This window comes from Biomphalaria glabrata, chromosome 1 (assembly GCF_947242115.1).
Source record: "Biomphalaria glabrata chromosome 1, xgBioGlab47.1, whole genome shotgun sequence".
NCBI classification, from domain to species: Eukaryota; Metazoa; Mollusca; class Gastropoda; family Planorbidae; genus Biomphalaria; species Biomphalaria glabrata.
Window position 1 is genome coordinate 25,383,714 of NC_074711.1, and position 12,579 is coordinate 25,396,292.

The 12,579-nt window shown below is 37.5% G+C and overlaps 1 protein-coding gene across 1 annotated transcript in view; it reads right to left on the bottom strand.

The window, feature by feature from the left end:
• LOC106053339 (neuronal acetylcholine receptor subunit alpha-10-like) overlaps positions 1-12,579 on the bottom strand; it is a 66,088-nt gene that overhangs the window by 2,190 nt on the left and 51,319 nt on the right. The window contains exons 6-9 of the mRNA XM_056029904.1: positions 12,226-12,335; positions 9,911-10,091; positions 3,099-3,153; positions 2,424-2,723 (exon numbers count right to left, since the gene is read on the bottom strand). Coding sequence (XP_055885879.1) covers positions 2,424-2,723; positions 3,099-3,153; positions 9,911-10,091; positions 12,226-12,335 — 646 coding nt within the window. The remainder of the gene's footprint in view (positions 1-2,423; positions 2,724-3,098; positions 3,154-9,910; positions 10,092-12,225; positions 12,336-12,579) is intronic.

Genomic DNA, 12,579 nt, shown 5'->3' on the forward strand with positions numbered 1-12,579 from the left:
AAATAAATAAATAACACTTGAACAAAAATAACGGCAAATATAATTCATCACATACAACACTTTCACAATGAGTAGGCTTACACGTAGTTATTATTATTATTATTACTATTATTATTATTATTATTATTAAATAAATAATCTAACACGTTAGATTTAAAATGAAACGCTGTACTGACAATTTAAGAGTTACCTTCCTTTAATAGATTACATTGTTATTTGGCTCGGATACAAAAAATAAAATTGAAGAAAAAATATACATGATTTAATTAAAATAATGTAATAATGTGATGCATTTAAACCCTTATAGTCAACACACTCCCTTACTTAACCCCGTTTGGGACCCTAGTGGTCGTGGCCCCGGGCGCAATGGTTGCTACGCCACTGTACAGTACATTATTCTGCTATTAAACATTTTTATTTTTAAAATCTCATGTACTATTCTTACTGACTTAGATCTCATGCGCCGTTCGGCGCACTGGGCTGCAAGCTGCTTCCACAAAAATCTGTCACTGGCAATGTCTAAAGCCTCTTCCACCTGCTCTGAGGACTTCCATGAAATTGTGGCGCCAAGTTGTAGGCCTACTAGGATGTCCTTGTTTGCGCTTTCCTCGTAATGGCCTCCATGTAATCGCAACGATTATTATGCGTAATTCATTTTGTCGGAGAACATGTCACGCAAACCTCTCTGTCACAACCTTACTAAGGAGTCGACTTCCAGTTCGGCATAGGATTTCCTTGATTGAGACCCGATCTCTATAACTGACTCCTAAAAACCATCTTTGTTGAGCCACATTTATTCTTTTTCAATTTCGGCAGATGACTATTCACTGCACTTTATTAATGGAGCCCAGCCACTGGTAGAAATTTGTAACCTCTATGGCTACGCTCTTGGAATTAGGTGACTGCAGTTTGCTTTAGATTTTATATCAAAAGGGAAGTTTTATCGTCAAAACCATTTGGTGGGAGGGTTTAAACTAAAAAATCTGTGGAGTTTATTTTTTTAAAATTTAAAACACCATAAGCTACGGTCATAGAATTTGGTGACTGTAGTTTGCTTTAGAATAAAATTGAAAAGAGAGGTTTTCAACTTCAAAACTCTCTGTATGGGGGCATTTAAACTCAAAACCATCAGGAGGGGTTTTAAACTTTAAAAAAAAGTCCTCTGGAAGAGGGGGTTTAAACTCAAAACCCCTTTTGGCTTGGCTAGGCTCATAGAATTTTGAGTGTGTAATTTGCTTTTGTTTATATAGAAGAGGTATTTTTTAGCTTCAAACCCCGATGAAAAACCCCTATAGCTTATTGAGTGTGTAATTTCCTTTTTTTTTTAATATTCAAGAGGTATTTTTTTCGCTTCAAACCCCGCTGGAGGGGGGTTTAAGCTAAAAAATCCCTTTGGCTACGATAATAGCATTTTGAGTGTGTAATTTGCTTTTTTTAGCGGCCCGCGAAAGGGAAAAAGACGCTATTAGTTTTGTGTGGCCTATCAGTCTGTCCGTCCGTCCCGTTTAGATCTCAGAAACTAGAAGAGAAAATGAAAATTGGAGATAATGATATTTTAGATCATTCAAAGTTCTGATGCAACGGCTACTTTTTTATTTTCCGAAAGTGAACCATGTTATTTTTAAAATTATATATGCAAGCAGATAGTTAATGGCAATCAACGATGAAAAAAATTGTGACTCACTAATTTGCCAATGGTTGGAAAAAAATAGATTTCAATTTTGTCAGGAAGAAAGCAGCTAAGATTTTTGTAGTATCTTGTTGTTAAATTGATTTTTTTTCAGATTAGCTATACTTTAACAATAAATACACATTAGTTCGAAAAAAGTCATTTCGTTTTTTTTTTTAGAAAAGGGGGGGGGGGCATCACGAGACGCTGCCGCACTGGGCATCATATACCCTAGCTACGCCGCTGGATCTAGACTAACAATAAAAAAGCATTTATAAAATAAAAAAAAAAAAGGGGAAAGACCTGAAACTCATGGCTCAAGTCTTCTCAAGCCAACAAGGTTACCACTCTGCTAGTAGAGAGCTTATGAACATGGTAGATTGTAGAGTTAGCTATTGTTTCCTATTTTTCAGATTTGTGTTCATTGACTCAGACGACGACCTATAAGGGGACTAATTCAGCTTATACCACCATTTCAGTCAATTACAATTTCTTTCCCTTGTTCGAGATATCAAACAAAATAATTTATTACCAATAGTTAATTAACTAATTGTTGTTGTGTTGTTGTTTTTTTTGTCAAGTACAAGAAACAATTGTGCAAAATTTCAGCGTGATCCGAGATTGATTGTGGGAGAAATCACGTGTAAAGACTTTAAATCAGACAGACAGGCAGACAGATAAAGTGAGTTGATACAAGCCTTGTAAAAACAAACATTTTTACAGTAGTTCAATACTCCAACCAAAAGTGACTTACCAATGAGAGGAACAAAGTTGGATGTTGCTGGCATGTTCTCGGCTATCAGCAACATAAAGACAGAAAATGCCAGCAGGACGGTGAGACCAAGCGTGACCTTCTCCCCTGAATCTGGACTCATCCAGAACACCAGCAAGGTCAGAGAGGACAACATGACACACGGGATGATGACATTGTGTGTGTAGTACAGTGTCCGGCGACGCAAATGAATGGTGAAGGTCACGTCTGGAAACGGTTCTGGACAACAAGGGTAGAAGACCACGTTTCGTTGTGCAGTGACGCTGATCAGGTGCCACTCTCCTGTAAAAATAGGCATAAACGCAAAATGTATTAGGTTTTATTTATCCATTTTTAATAAACAATTAATAACTCTAGGTTTTTCTATAGGTTTTAATGTCGGAAACTTTTAACCATTTTTAATTAGGCAGTGATACTATGCAATATTATTAGTTTTCATATGTATAGCGCATGCTATATAGAATGTTCATTGAGCTTTGGTCCAATCTCTTTCGTGGGTGTGAGGGCTATCTGGAAGGCTTCTATGCTCATGCTTCTGTCAGCTTGTAGGACTGTGTGCTGCACAAGCTGCCTAAAGGGCACCGGCTCCTGATTTTTGTCCTCAGGGTTGATGTAAGATGTATGAGAATAAAAACCAAGTAAAAATTGATATCTTACCATTACTGACATAATTACTTAGGTCGACTGGAACTGATCTGTTATCAACATCAACCTGCGCATGAACACAAACAAATTAGACATTAAATATAAAAATTCACAGAAAGGAAAATAAAAAATTTACAAAAAATAAATTCCGCCATTATGAAGCCGAAGACATTGTAAGAGTGATTAATTCGCCCTCAATAACATTTCTATAATTAAGAAAAATCTGAAAAAAAAAAAAATATCCGCCCTAATTCCTCCCCCCTCCCACCCGAAAAAAATCCTGGTTACGCCCATATATTAATTTACTTAGATTATAGGAGATTCTAACGTTAGTATAGATGTAAATCCAAACTTGATACTTTCTCATAAATAAAAGAAATTGTGTAAAATTTCAACTTGGGTGTGGTAGAAATAACGTGTACAAACTTTTTTTTACCAGACAGACAGTGAGATAAGGTAACCAGACGTCCCGACTTAGGTGGAACAGTCCCGTTTTGGACGTCTGTATCACGCTTTTCATAAAATGTCCAGGCGGGACGGCTAATGTCCCGATTCCATCAAAAAAGTCTATTAATGTCACGCTTTTATTTACAAATCTTTCTCAATCTTTTGAATACCAACTTAAAAGTACCGCCTTGCATCGTTTTCTTCTTGTTCCTTGCTTCATGGTCTCTGTTTAGCAGACTTCTGTTTCCGAGGCATGGGTAGTGCTTTTACTTTGCAGCATCCTGCCTTTTCCCCAGAAACTGACACCACGCTTCCTTGCGACTCTTGGCGTGCTGTCCTTCTGCATGTTTTTCGCTGCTTCTATTAATATCGCTTTGAGCATAGACCATTCTATGGCTTGGCTTCTCCCTTCTGTTCAAGTCGATGACAGGGTACGACATGTCGGAGACCTTCAGTTCCTGGATAGTACCAGGCAAGTAAAATCAACAATCACCGCACTGGCGGATCCAGAACTTTTGAGGGGGGGGAAAAGGGCGATTTTTTTCCAAACCCTAACCCTAATGCCCAGTAAACCCTAACCCTATGCATAAACGTGCGTATATATATATATATATATATATATATATATATATATATATATATATATATATATATATATATGAGAATTTTTAAAAAGCAGCATTTCTCAACCTTCGGTGAAAAACAAAACAACTGGGGCAGCGCTATAAGGTTCTCTTGTGGGGTTCGGGGCGAAGCCCCGACGACAAAAGCGTTTTCTTGCTTTTTTCACTGCAGAAAAGTATTCTCCTGATATTTACAGCTCATTATTCATCAATAGAGTTCGGGGCGAAGCCCCGACGCCTAAAGCGTTTTCTTGCATCCTTCACTGTAGAAACGCATTCTCCTGACATCTACAACTCATTATTCATCAATGTATTTCGGGGCGAAGCCCTGACGCCAAAAGTGTTTTCTTGCATTCTTCATTGTAGAAACGCATTCTCCTGACATGTACAACTCATTATTTATCAATGGAGTTCGGGGCGAAGCCCCGACGCCAAAAGTGTTTTCTTGCATTCTTCACTGTAGAAACGCATTCTCCTGACATCTACAACTCATTATTCATCAATGGAGTTCAGGGCGAAGCCCCGCCGCCAAAAGCGTTTTGTTGCATTCTTCATTGCAGTAACGCATTCTCCTGACATCTACAGCTCATTATTTATCAATGGAGTTCGGGGCGAAGCCCCGCAGCCAAAAGAGTTTTTTTGCATACTTCACAGAAGAAACGTATTCTCCTGACCTAAAACTCATTATTCATACTATTAAAAAAGGACCTTTTGAATAATGTTGTACTTGAAAAATATTCTAATATGAATTTATAGGCCCTTAATACATTGCAAAAAATCCGATTTGTTCCTTGAAAAGATAAGATACCCCACATATTTAGATTTTAGCTTTGAGGATCTCCGCCGAAAAAAAATTATTCGATAAATAATATTCAATAAAATGAAAGTATAAATTGTGAGTTATAGTCCCAAATTTATTTAACTAGAAAAATATCAGATTGAGTAAAGGTTAGAAAAAGGCGACTATGAAAAAATGATTTGGGTTTAGAACTCATCTCAATCGTGACTCTTATACTGAAAAATTTCGTTTGAATTCTAATTTTTTGAATGCAAAGTCTTTCTTAAAATAGTTATGATAAATTCATGTGAAATTACATAAACTCTGTCTGGAAATGGGAGGGGCGGTAGTGTGAAAACGATTAATCCTCGCTCCTTTAATAATTTCTGCTAAAGATTGCATTTGGCATTAAAGAATAGGGGTGTGGCGACTCGATATAAGAATTTAATTTATAGTATATATAAATTATATTAGTGACAGATATTTTTGTTTTGTAATTTCCTAACTGTAATACAAAAATAAAAAGTATTGGTTTGTCCGATGGGGGAATGGCGATTGCATGAATCGCCCCTCCCACCTGGTACAACCCTTTTTCATTTAAATTTTACTAATGATAAAATTTGAGATTATAGTGTGGTACGACATAATATACAATGAGTTCACATATCAATATGTAGTTTATATTATATAGATATTCAACTACAAACTATGATTCTCCATAAAAATAGACCCCCCCCCACTCAGAGGGCTAGAGTGGGGAGGGCAGTACATGCAATTTCCCACTCCCCCAACCTCACCGAAACGGCCAAGATACAAGAAGGCGAGCGACATAATATAAATCTATATATTAATTCATCTAATTTTGTTCACAAACTATGATTTCTCCATTAAAGTAGGACCGCCCCCCCCCCCCAAAAGGTTTAGGTGGGAAGGGCAGTAGAGATAAATTGGCAAACAGGGAACGACATAATACAAAGATCGGTTAAAATATCAATAACAAGTTTAAATCACATAGATATTTAATTGATTCTGTTAGCAAGCTGTGATTTCTACAAAGAAATTGGACCGCCCCCCCCCACTCGAAAGTTTATGGGGGGGGGCGGGATTGATATCATCGCCCCCTCCCGACCCCACCAAATCGGCCAACATACTAGAGGGGGGGCGAAATAATCTAAAAATAGGTTGAAATATAAATAATTAGTATATATTATTAACATAAGTAATGAATTCGTATACAAATTGTGTGAATTATATACTAAAATTCGTCCGCCCCCCCCCCCCGAAGGGGTCGGCCGAGTGGGGGGGGGGCGATCGCCCCTCCCCTCCCCCCCTGGATCCGCCAGTGATTATCACCGAGGAGTGCGTTGTGAGAAATGTAAGTCACAAGTTTCTGTAGCACATGTGGATATAACCAAACATCTGAATGTAGGCATATATTGGGATTTTCAATGGGAAGCTTTATATATGCTTCCATTAATGTACATTCAATAATGAAATATATTTGGAGGGAGATCAAGGTACTTTGCCCTATCCTACAGTTTTCTAGTATAACAGCTCAATCGACTATATGTTTGAAATTGCTTAAAACGTATGACCCAAAATACAATTGAAGCAATCTTTACTAAACATTTGGCCCTTATAAAATGAAGCAATCTTTACTAAAGATTTGGCCCTTATAAAATGAACAAAGCAAAGAAGCAGGCTAGTGATTCCCAGTTTTTGACAGCGTTCACGGACTCTTCGAGCCCACACTAAAATGAAAGTGTTTTCTCTGGCGATACGATTCATTGTGCCACAGTTCGTGGGAAATCTCAAAAAGAAATAAGCAATTTCGTCGATTTAGCATTTAGCTGATTTTCGGGTTATGGAAAGAATAGATGGTTAGCCTTGAAGCATTTCGTTGAGAGACTATTTAAAGTATATCCTACTTGTGAAGTCTGCCTGGTCGTACGGTTTGCGCGCTGGAGTGTCGTTTGGATTTATCGATGGTTCAGGGTTCAAACCCTGTCCGCTCCCATCCCCCGTCGTGCTGGAGGTTTGGACTAGGAAGTAAACTATCTTCAACTCTGAAGGAACATGCGAAACATGTAAAACATTTTTACAAACAAACATTTTTTATTTCTTTTCTCGAGAAAAGTGTTCCACCATGCAGCATTGAGGGACAAAAGTATCTTCTGCTATTGACTAATTGGTTCAGAAATACACGAAAAGAAGTTTGTATGCGACTTCCTATTTTGGATGACGTCACTTGGTTAGAGAAAAGTGACGTAGTAGCGACAATCGTGAACTTTGACGCAAACTGTGCCGAGTATCTCATAGTGAGAAGCGACCTATTCCAGGCAGGTTAACGCGTTCAGAGTGATCTCTCAGTAAGTTGTTCTTTCTTGAAAAAAAAACGTTTCAGAAAGCCTGAAATTCTTTCAATTATTCTGTGTGCACATTGTGATGTGTTGTAATGACGTCAAAGTGGTTAGAAGCAATATTGCTGGAACAAATCTAAGACTGTTCTTTTCACGTTTTGTGATCGACATGCGTACCGCTTTCGCTTGAGATGTTTTATATTTGACTACAACAATATCTTTGGATGGAGAAAACGTAGATTCGAGTGTATAGCAAATTATAGAGTCCCGTTGTACAGATATGCCACTCAGGAATTTAAATGTGCTGTGTCAAATATTAACCTCAATGCAGCGAGTTTCAAATGGACAAAAATTGAGTACTCGATAGTTAGAAATGCTCAATCCTATTCACTCCCAGCTGGAGCCATAGATAACATTAGCCCCAGCAACTCTTCCACACCTTCCGCCTTCAACGGGATTTTTTTCGACACGGCAAATGCAATTATCTCCCTTGATTAACTTTAAGAAAACCAAAACTCGACATTTCCCTCCCTTTACTCTCCTAGCGCTTCGAGTAAATGTGAAAATGAAATTTGTTCAACTCTTCGGTTCCCATTCTGTGTGTGGAGGTCAATGCTTCCCTCAACACCTGCACTGTGCCAGAATGATCTGATTTAGGTGAATGTCTCAGAGGTTATCTAAGAATAAATAAGAGTCATGTACTAAGTCTTGTATTCCGATGTATGTTTAAAAAAGAAAACAAGTTTTGTGCCAGATAAGCTCTAAAATACTTTAAAACAAAAGACACTAACCAAAGCGCTTGGTATAACCGACATTTAGGGCAATTTAAATATACTTTTGTTGCTGATTGCTTGGATGTACAACCCAGTCTGAAAAAAGACAAACTAATAATACTCGGAGCAAAGGCAGCCAATACTGTAGTAGATCCAAGCCAAACATGCCCTTAATATAATCCAGAAGAAGAGCGGACTCTAGGGCCATCCAAGTTCGTTGGAAAATGAGAATGTATTATCTTCGGAAGAGATGGTAAAGCATAATAGACAGGCTAAAAAAAAGGATTCGAGTCACTGACTGACCTCAGTGGGGCCTCGAGTCACTGATTGACTTTACTGAAGCCTCGATTCACAAACTGACTAGAAAAATCCATTGCAACTGGAGAGCTCTCTGACAGTCACAGAGCAGAAAGGGAAGCACTAGCACTAGCTGCTACCATGCTAGCAAATCATCCAAGTTCCCCTCACAGTCAGATTGTCTTTCTAACAGACGCAAAAACAACCCTCCAAAGCTTGCAAAACTCTGATTCCCCTTATATTAAAAACCTCAGAACAGCACTTACAAAGCTCAACAACAGCAAAAAAACTGTTATTCAATGGATACCAGCTCACATACAACTAGCAGGAAATGAGAAGGCTGACACACTCGCCAAGAGTGGGAGAACAAACTCACAAGTAAACTCTGCACTCTATCCAGAAGAAATTAATTGTAGATAAAATAAATGAGAAATGGACGAGCTCTCATCCAAATCACAAGAAAGATGACGCTTACTATAAGCTATCCAGACAAGACCAACGTCTAATCTTTCGAATCAGGACCGGACACAACAGAATGCGACAACACATGTTCCGGAAGCTCAAAATTTGAACCAGTGAAATCTGCCCATGTGGAGTATCACCAGAAAATGCCGACCACGTCCTCCAAAACTGCTCTCTCTACCAAGAGGCCCGTATAAGACATTGGCCCCAAATCACCCCAATAGAAAGAAAACTATATGAAGAGCTCCCTGATTTGGAAACCACTGCGCAGTTCATCTCATGTATTGGTCTAGTCATATGAACACTCCAACATAACAATGAGAACGATGAAGAAGAAGAAGAAGAACACAAACTGATTTCTCTGAGACTTTGAGTCACCACTGGATGACTTCACTGAGGCGAGGCCACAGTGGAATGATGTTAAGGGCTGCAGCTTTCTTTTGACAAGAGGTGTGTAACTATGATCAGGTACAGTGGACGCACTCTGGCCAGGTTGCAGGTTCACAGCCTTGTCAGTTTATTTCGACATTTGATGCAGGATTGTGCATACAGGATGCCTGCAGCTCCAAACGCTTACTGAAAGGAGCTGATGTTCTTGCGGCAAATAGAGTTATCTTGCTGTCTCCCTGCAAAGGAAATTTTCATATTGATGCCTAATCTATAACAAGCTTGCTGTTTGGTGCTCAGAAGGAAAAACCAATCTCGAATGCAAGTTCAAGTCGCCCTCCCCACTGATCCTTATACTGCATGGTCTGAACTCTAATGTGGCGCTTTCCTTTTCTGTTTTATTTGACTTCCATAGCCAATTTACACACGGTCCAAACTTTTAAAGTCCCGGCTTGATTCATTTTTTTCTTTTCGACATCGCATCTCCTAGCCTTTTTTGTCTTCATGGTCCGCTCCATAAATTATAAACAGTTAACCGTTACATGTATATAAACAGCTTTACGCTATAAAATATTAAATCTAATATGCTACTATACATTAGCATAAAGACTAAAAATTTTATCGATGCATTTGATTCTACAGTTGAAAATAAAAATGTGATAATTGCGTTAGGAATGGATTTAAAAAAATTACTTACTTGAAATCCATCATAAGCCCACGAGCCCAGCTTCATGCTACAGATTTGGTCATCAAAGGGAAAAAATGTAATGTCCACCTGACAAGTGCTTTGAAACTTCACAATGGGTGGCCAGAAGACTTCACCATTAGAGTGGACCATGGCCAGTGCCTGCATATAACCGTCCGTATAATCTTCAACACTGAAATAAGTATTTACAAATAGTATCTATATGATTGTCCAAACATGCAGTTAAGTCTGAACTAAGAAAGCAGGGAATAGGAAGGCCTATGTTATACGGCAGCCATTTGATTGTATGAGGTGCATTAATTTGAGCGCGCGAACGTCTGTAACAGGCGTGATCGTCAGAAGAGGATCTTAACTCTTTCTCTCCGTAATTATTTACCACATTCTGTTGGAATCAACGTTGGTATCGTAAGTTAGGAGAGAAAGAGTTAAGGAACTCGTCTTGCCGTATTTATTTTCGTCACTTAAAATTCGTCCAAATAATGATGTACCGTACAGCAGTTGGGGACAATGTTTGCCAAATCGTCACATGAAAGTCGAGAAGAATCATGCTAGCGGAGACGTTTTCAAAAGTTTTCTTCAAAATGTTTTGAGTCGATATTTTTGCAGGCGCCTCTAGCGAGAATGCTCTACATTTTACAAGGGCCTAAATACAAAAATGAAACAACGTATATTGCTTAAAATATTTACATTTTAAAACTTTGTTAAAAATGTCATTTTACTTGGTTATCAAACAAACACTAATTTATAATTAAAACACTAACGCAACTTTTTTTTTCCTTTAAAAAAGAAATCGACCGATTTCTCCCCCTCTCCCTTTCTTTGTCATGACATCGCCCTCCCTTTGGGAGGACAGCGCCCTACAGTTTGAGAAACGTGGTTCTAGAAAGGTCTTAAGGCCTATTTCTAAAAGTGGCATATGGTATAAAAAAATTAAAATCATTTTAATTACGTCTCCATCTAACTGCTATTAGCAAAAATAACTTGATCAAAATCATTTCCTTTCTGGAAAGTTTATTTCCGCAGTTATCTGCCCTTAGATTACAAATGATATTTTTTGGGTTGTCAAAGGACGAGAACAAAATTGTAAATGAATTTTAAGACATGAAAATGATGGTCAAAAATATTGGCAAAATTATTTCCTGATTTGTGTTTTTTTCCCCAAATAGAATAAATAAAAAGGTTATGAAGTTAAAAATAATTTCAAAGTATATGTGATTCTTATATACGTCTTGATTTAGCAATACTATCCAGACTATATTATTTATATACTATGTACAAGTTATATGTAGTATTTTTCAACAACAAAAAAATCTCACAAATTTGAAATCAAACAGATTATAGTTATAAACTAATAAATAGTGACAATAGGTACTAGGGACAAAGTGATTCATTTGTTTCAAAACACATGGTATTGTCATATGATTTATATATTGTTGAGTTATAGGCCTAAAGGCTTCAGCCGTAGGTCAGCAGACACTAATTTATCCAGAGCACATTTTAAAGGAAGTACTTTTACAAACCTGACTCTAAAAATGTTGAAAAAATGTACGTTTTCAATAACACATTCACGGTAGTGACAAAGTTCAGAAGGACAGTAAAAAAAAATTCAATAAACTTTGCAGCATAATTGTTCATTTAGTTCAAATTTCGTTTATTTAACCTTGGATGTTGCTTGAAAAATAATTTTCTTTGGTTGGAAAAATCACAGCTCATTTCATTAAAATGGTATGCAGACAAACTATTAGATAGCCTTCTTCCTGAAACATCTTCAAGTAGCTACTGACTAATAGTCCAGGATTGTGGGCATTTATGTCCAATAGGTATTTAGAGTCAGACGTGGGCCCTCAACAAGAGCAGAAAATAATGCTTGTGAATTGATTTGCCTAAAAATAATATTAGGCAGAAGCTGAGGACACCACATAAGAATACACAATAGCACATCATATAACAGTACACAATAGCATATTACATATCACATAAGGATACACAATAGCACATAGCACATCATATAAAGATACCCAATAGTACAACAAATAACACACATAGCACACCAGATAACTGTACACAAAAGAGGCAAAAAACCCCACCAAAAACAAACAAAACTCCCGAACAACAACGACAGACACTCAACTAACACTGAAACTAAACACCACTCGATAAACCAGAAAACAAGGTGAGGGGAAGACCGAAGAAAAGATGGAAAGAGTGAAAGCTAAAAGAAAGTCTCACGCTTGAGCCTCACAGCTACATAGGACAATTGTTTACGTTATGACCAGCGAAAGCCATGCAAGGGACCTAACACTGACCTGTTGTATAAAACTATATCCGGTTTCCACAAATGTCGACAAGGAATTCTTAGAACTTTGAGTCCATTAAAGTCTTCAGGGTTCCAGTGTAACTTTTGATCCTTCCATTGCTGAAAAAAAAAATAAGCAGAAAAGAAGGGAACAATGAAACGAAACAAATAAGACAATCTCTAGTTCATACAAATTTATCCTCATGACAATCACTACATACAGTGCCTTGATTAGTCCTTAGCTGAATATATCACATAAAAATTTTTGTTGGTGGAAAAAAACTGAATATATAACTAGTCAATGGGCTCCATAATTATGTAGTATATGTGTTGTGTATATTCACTTTTCTATGTATGTTCACCA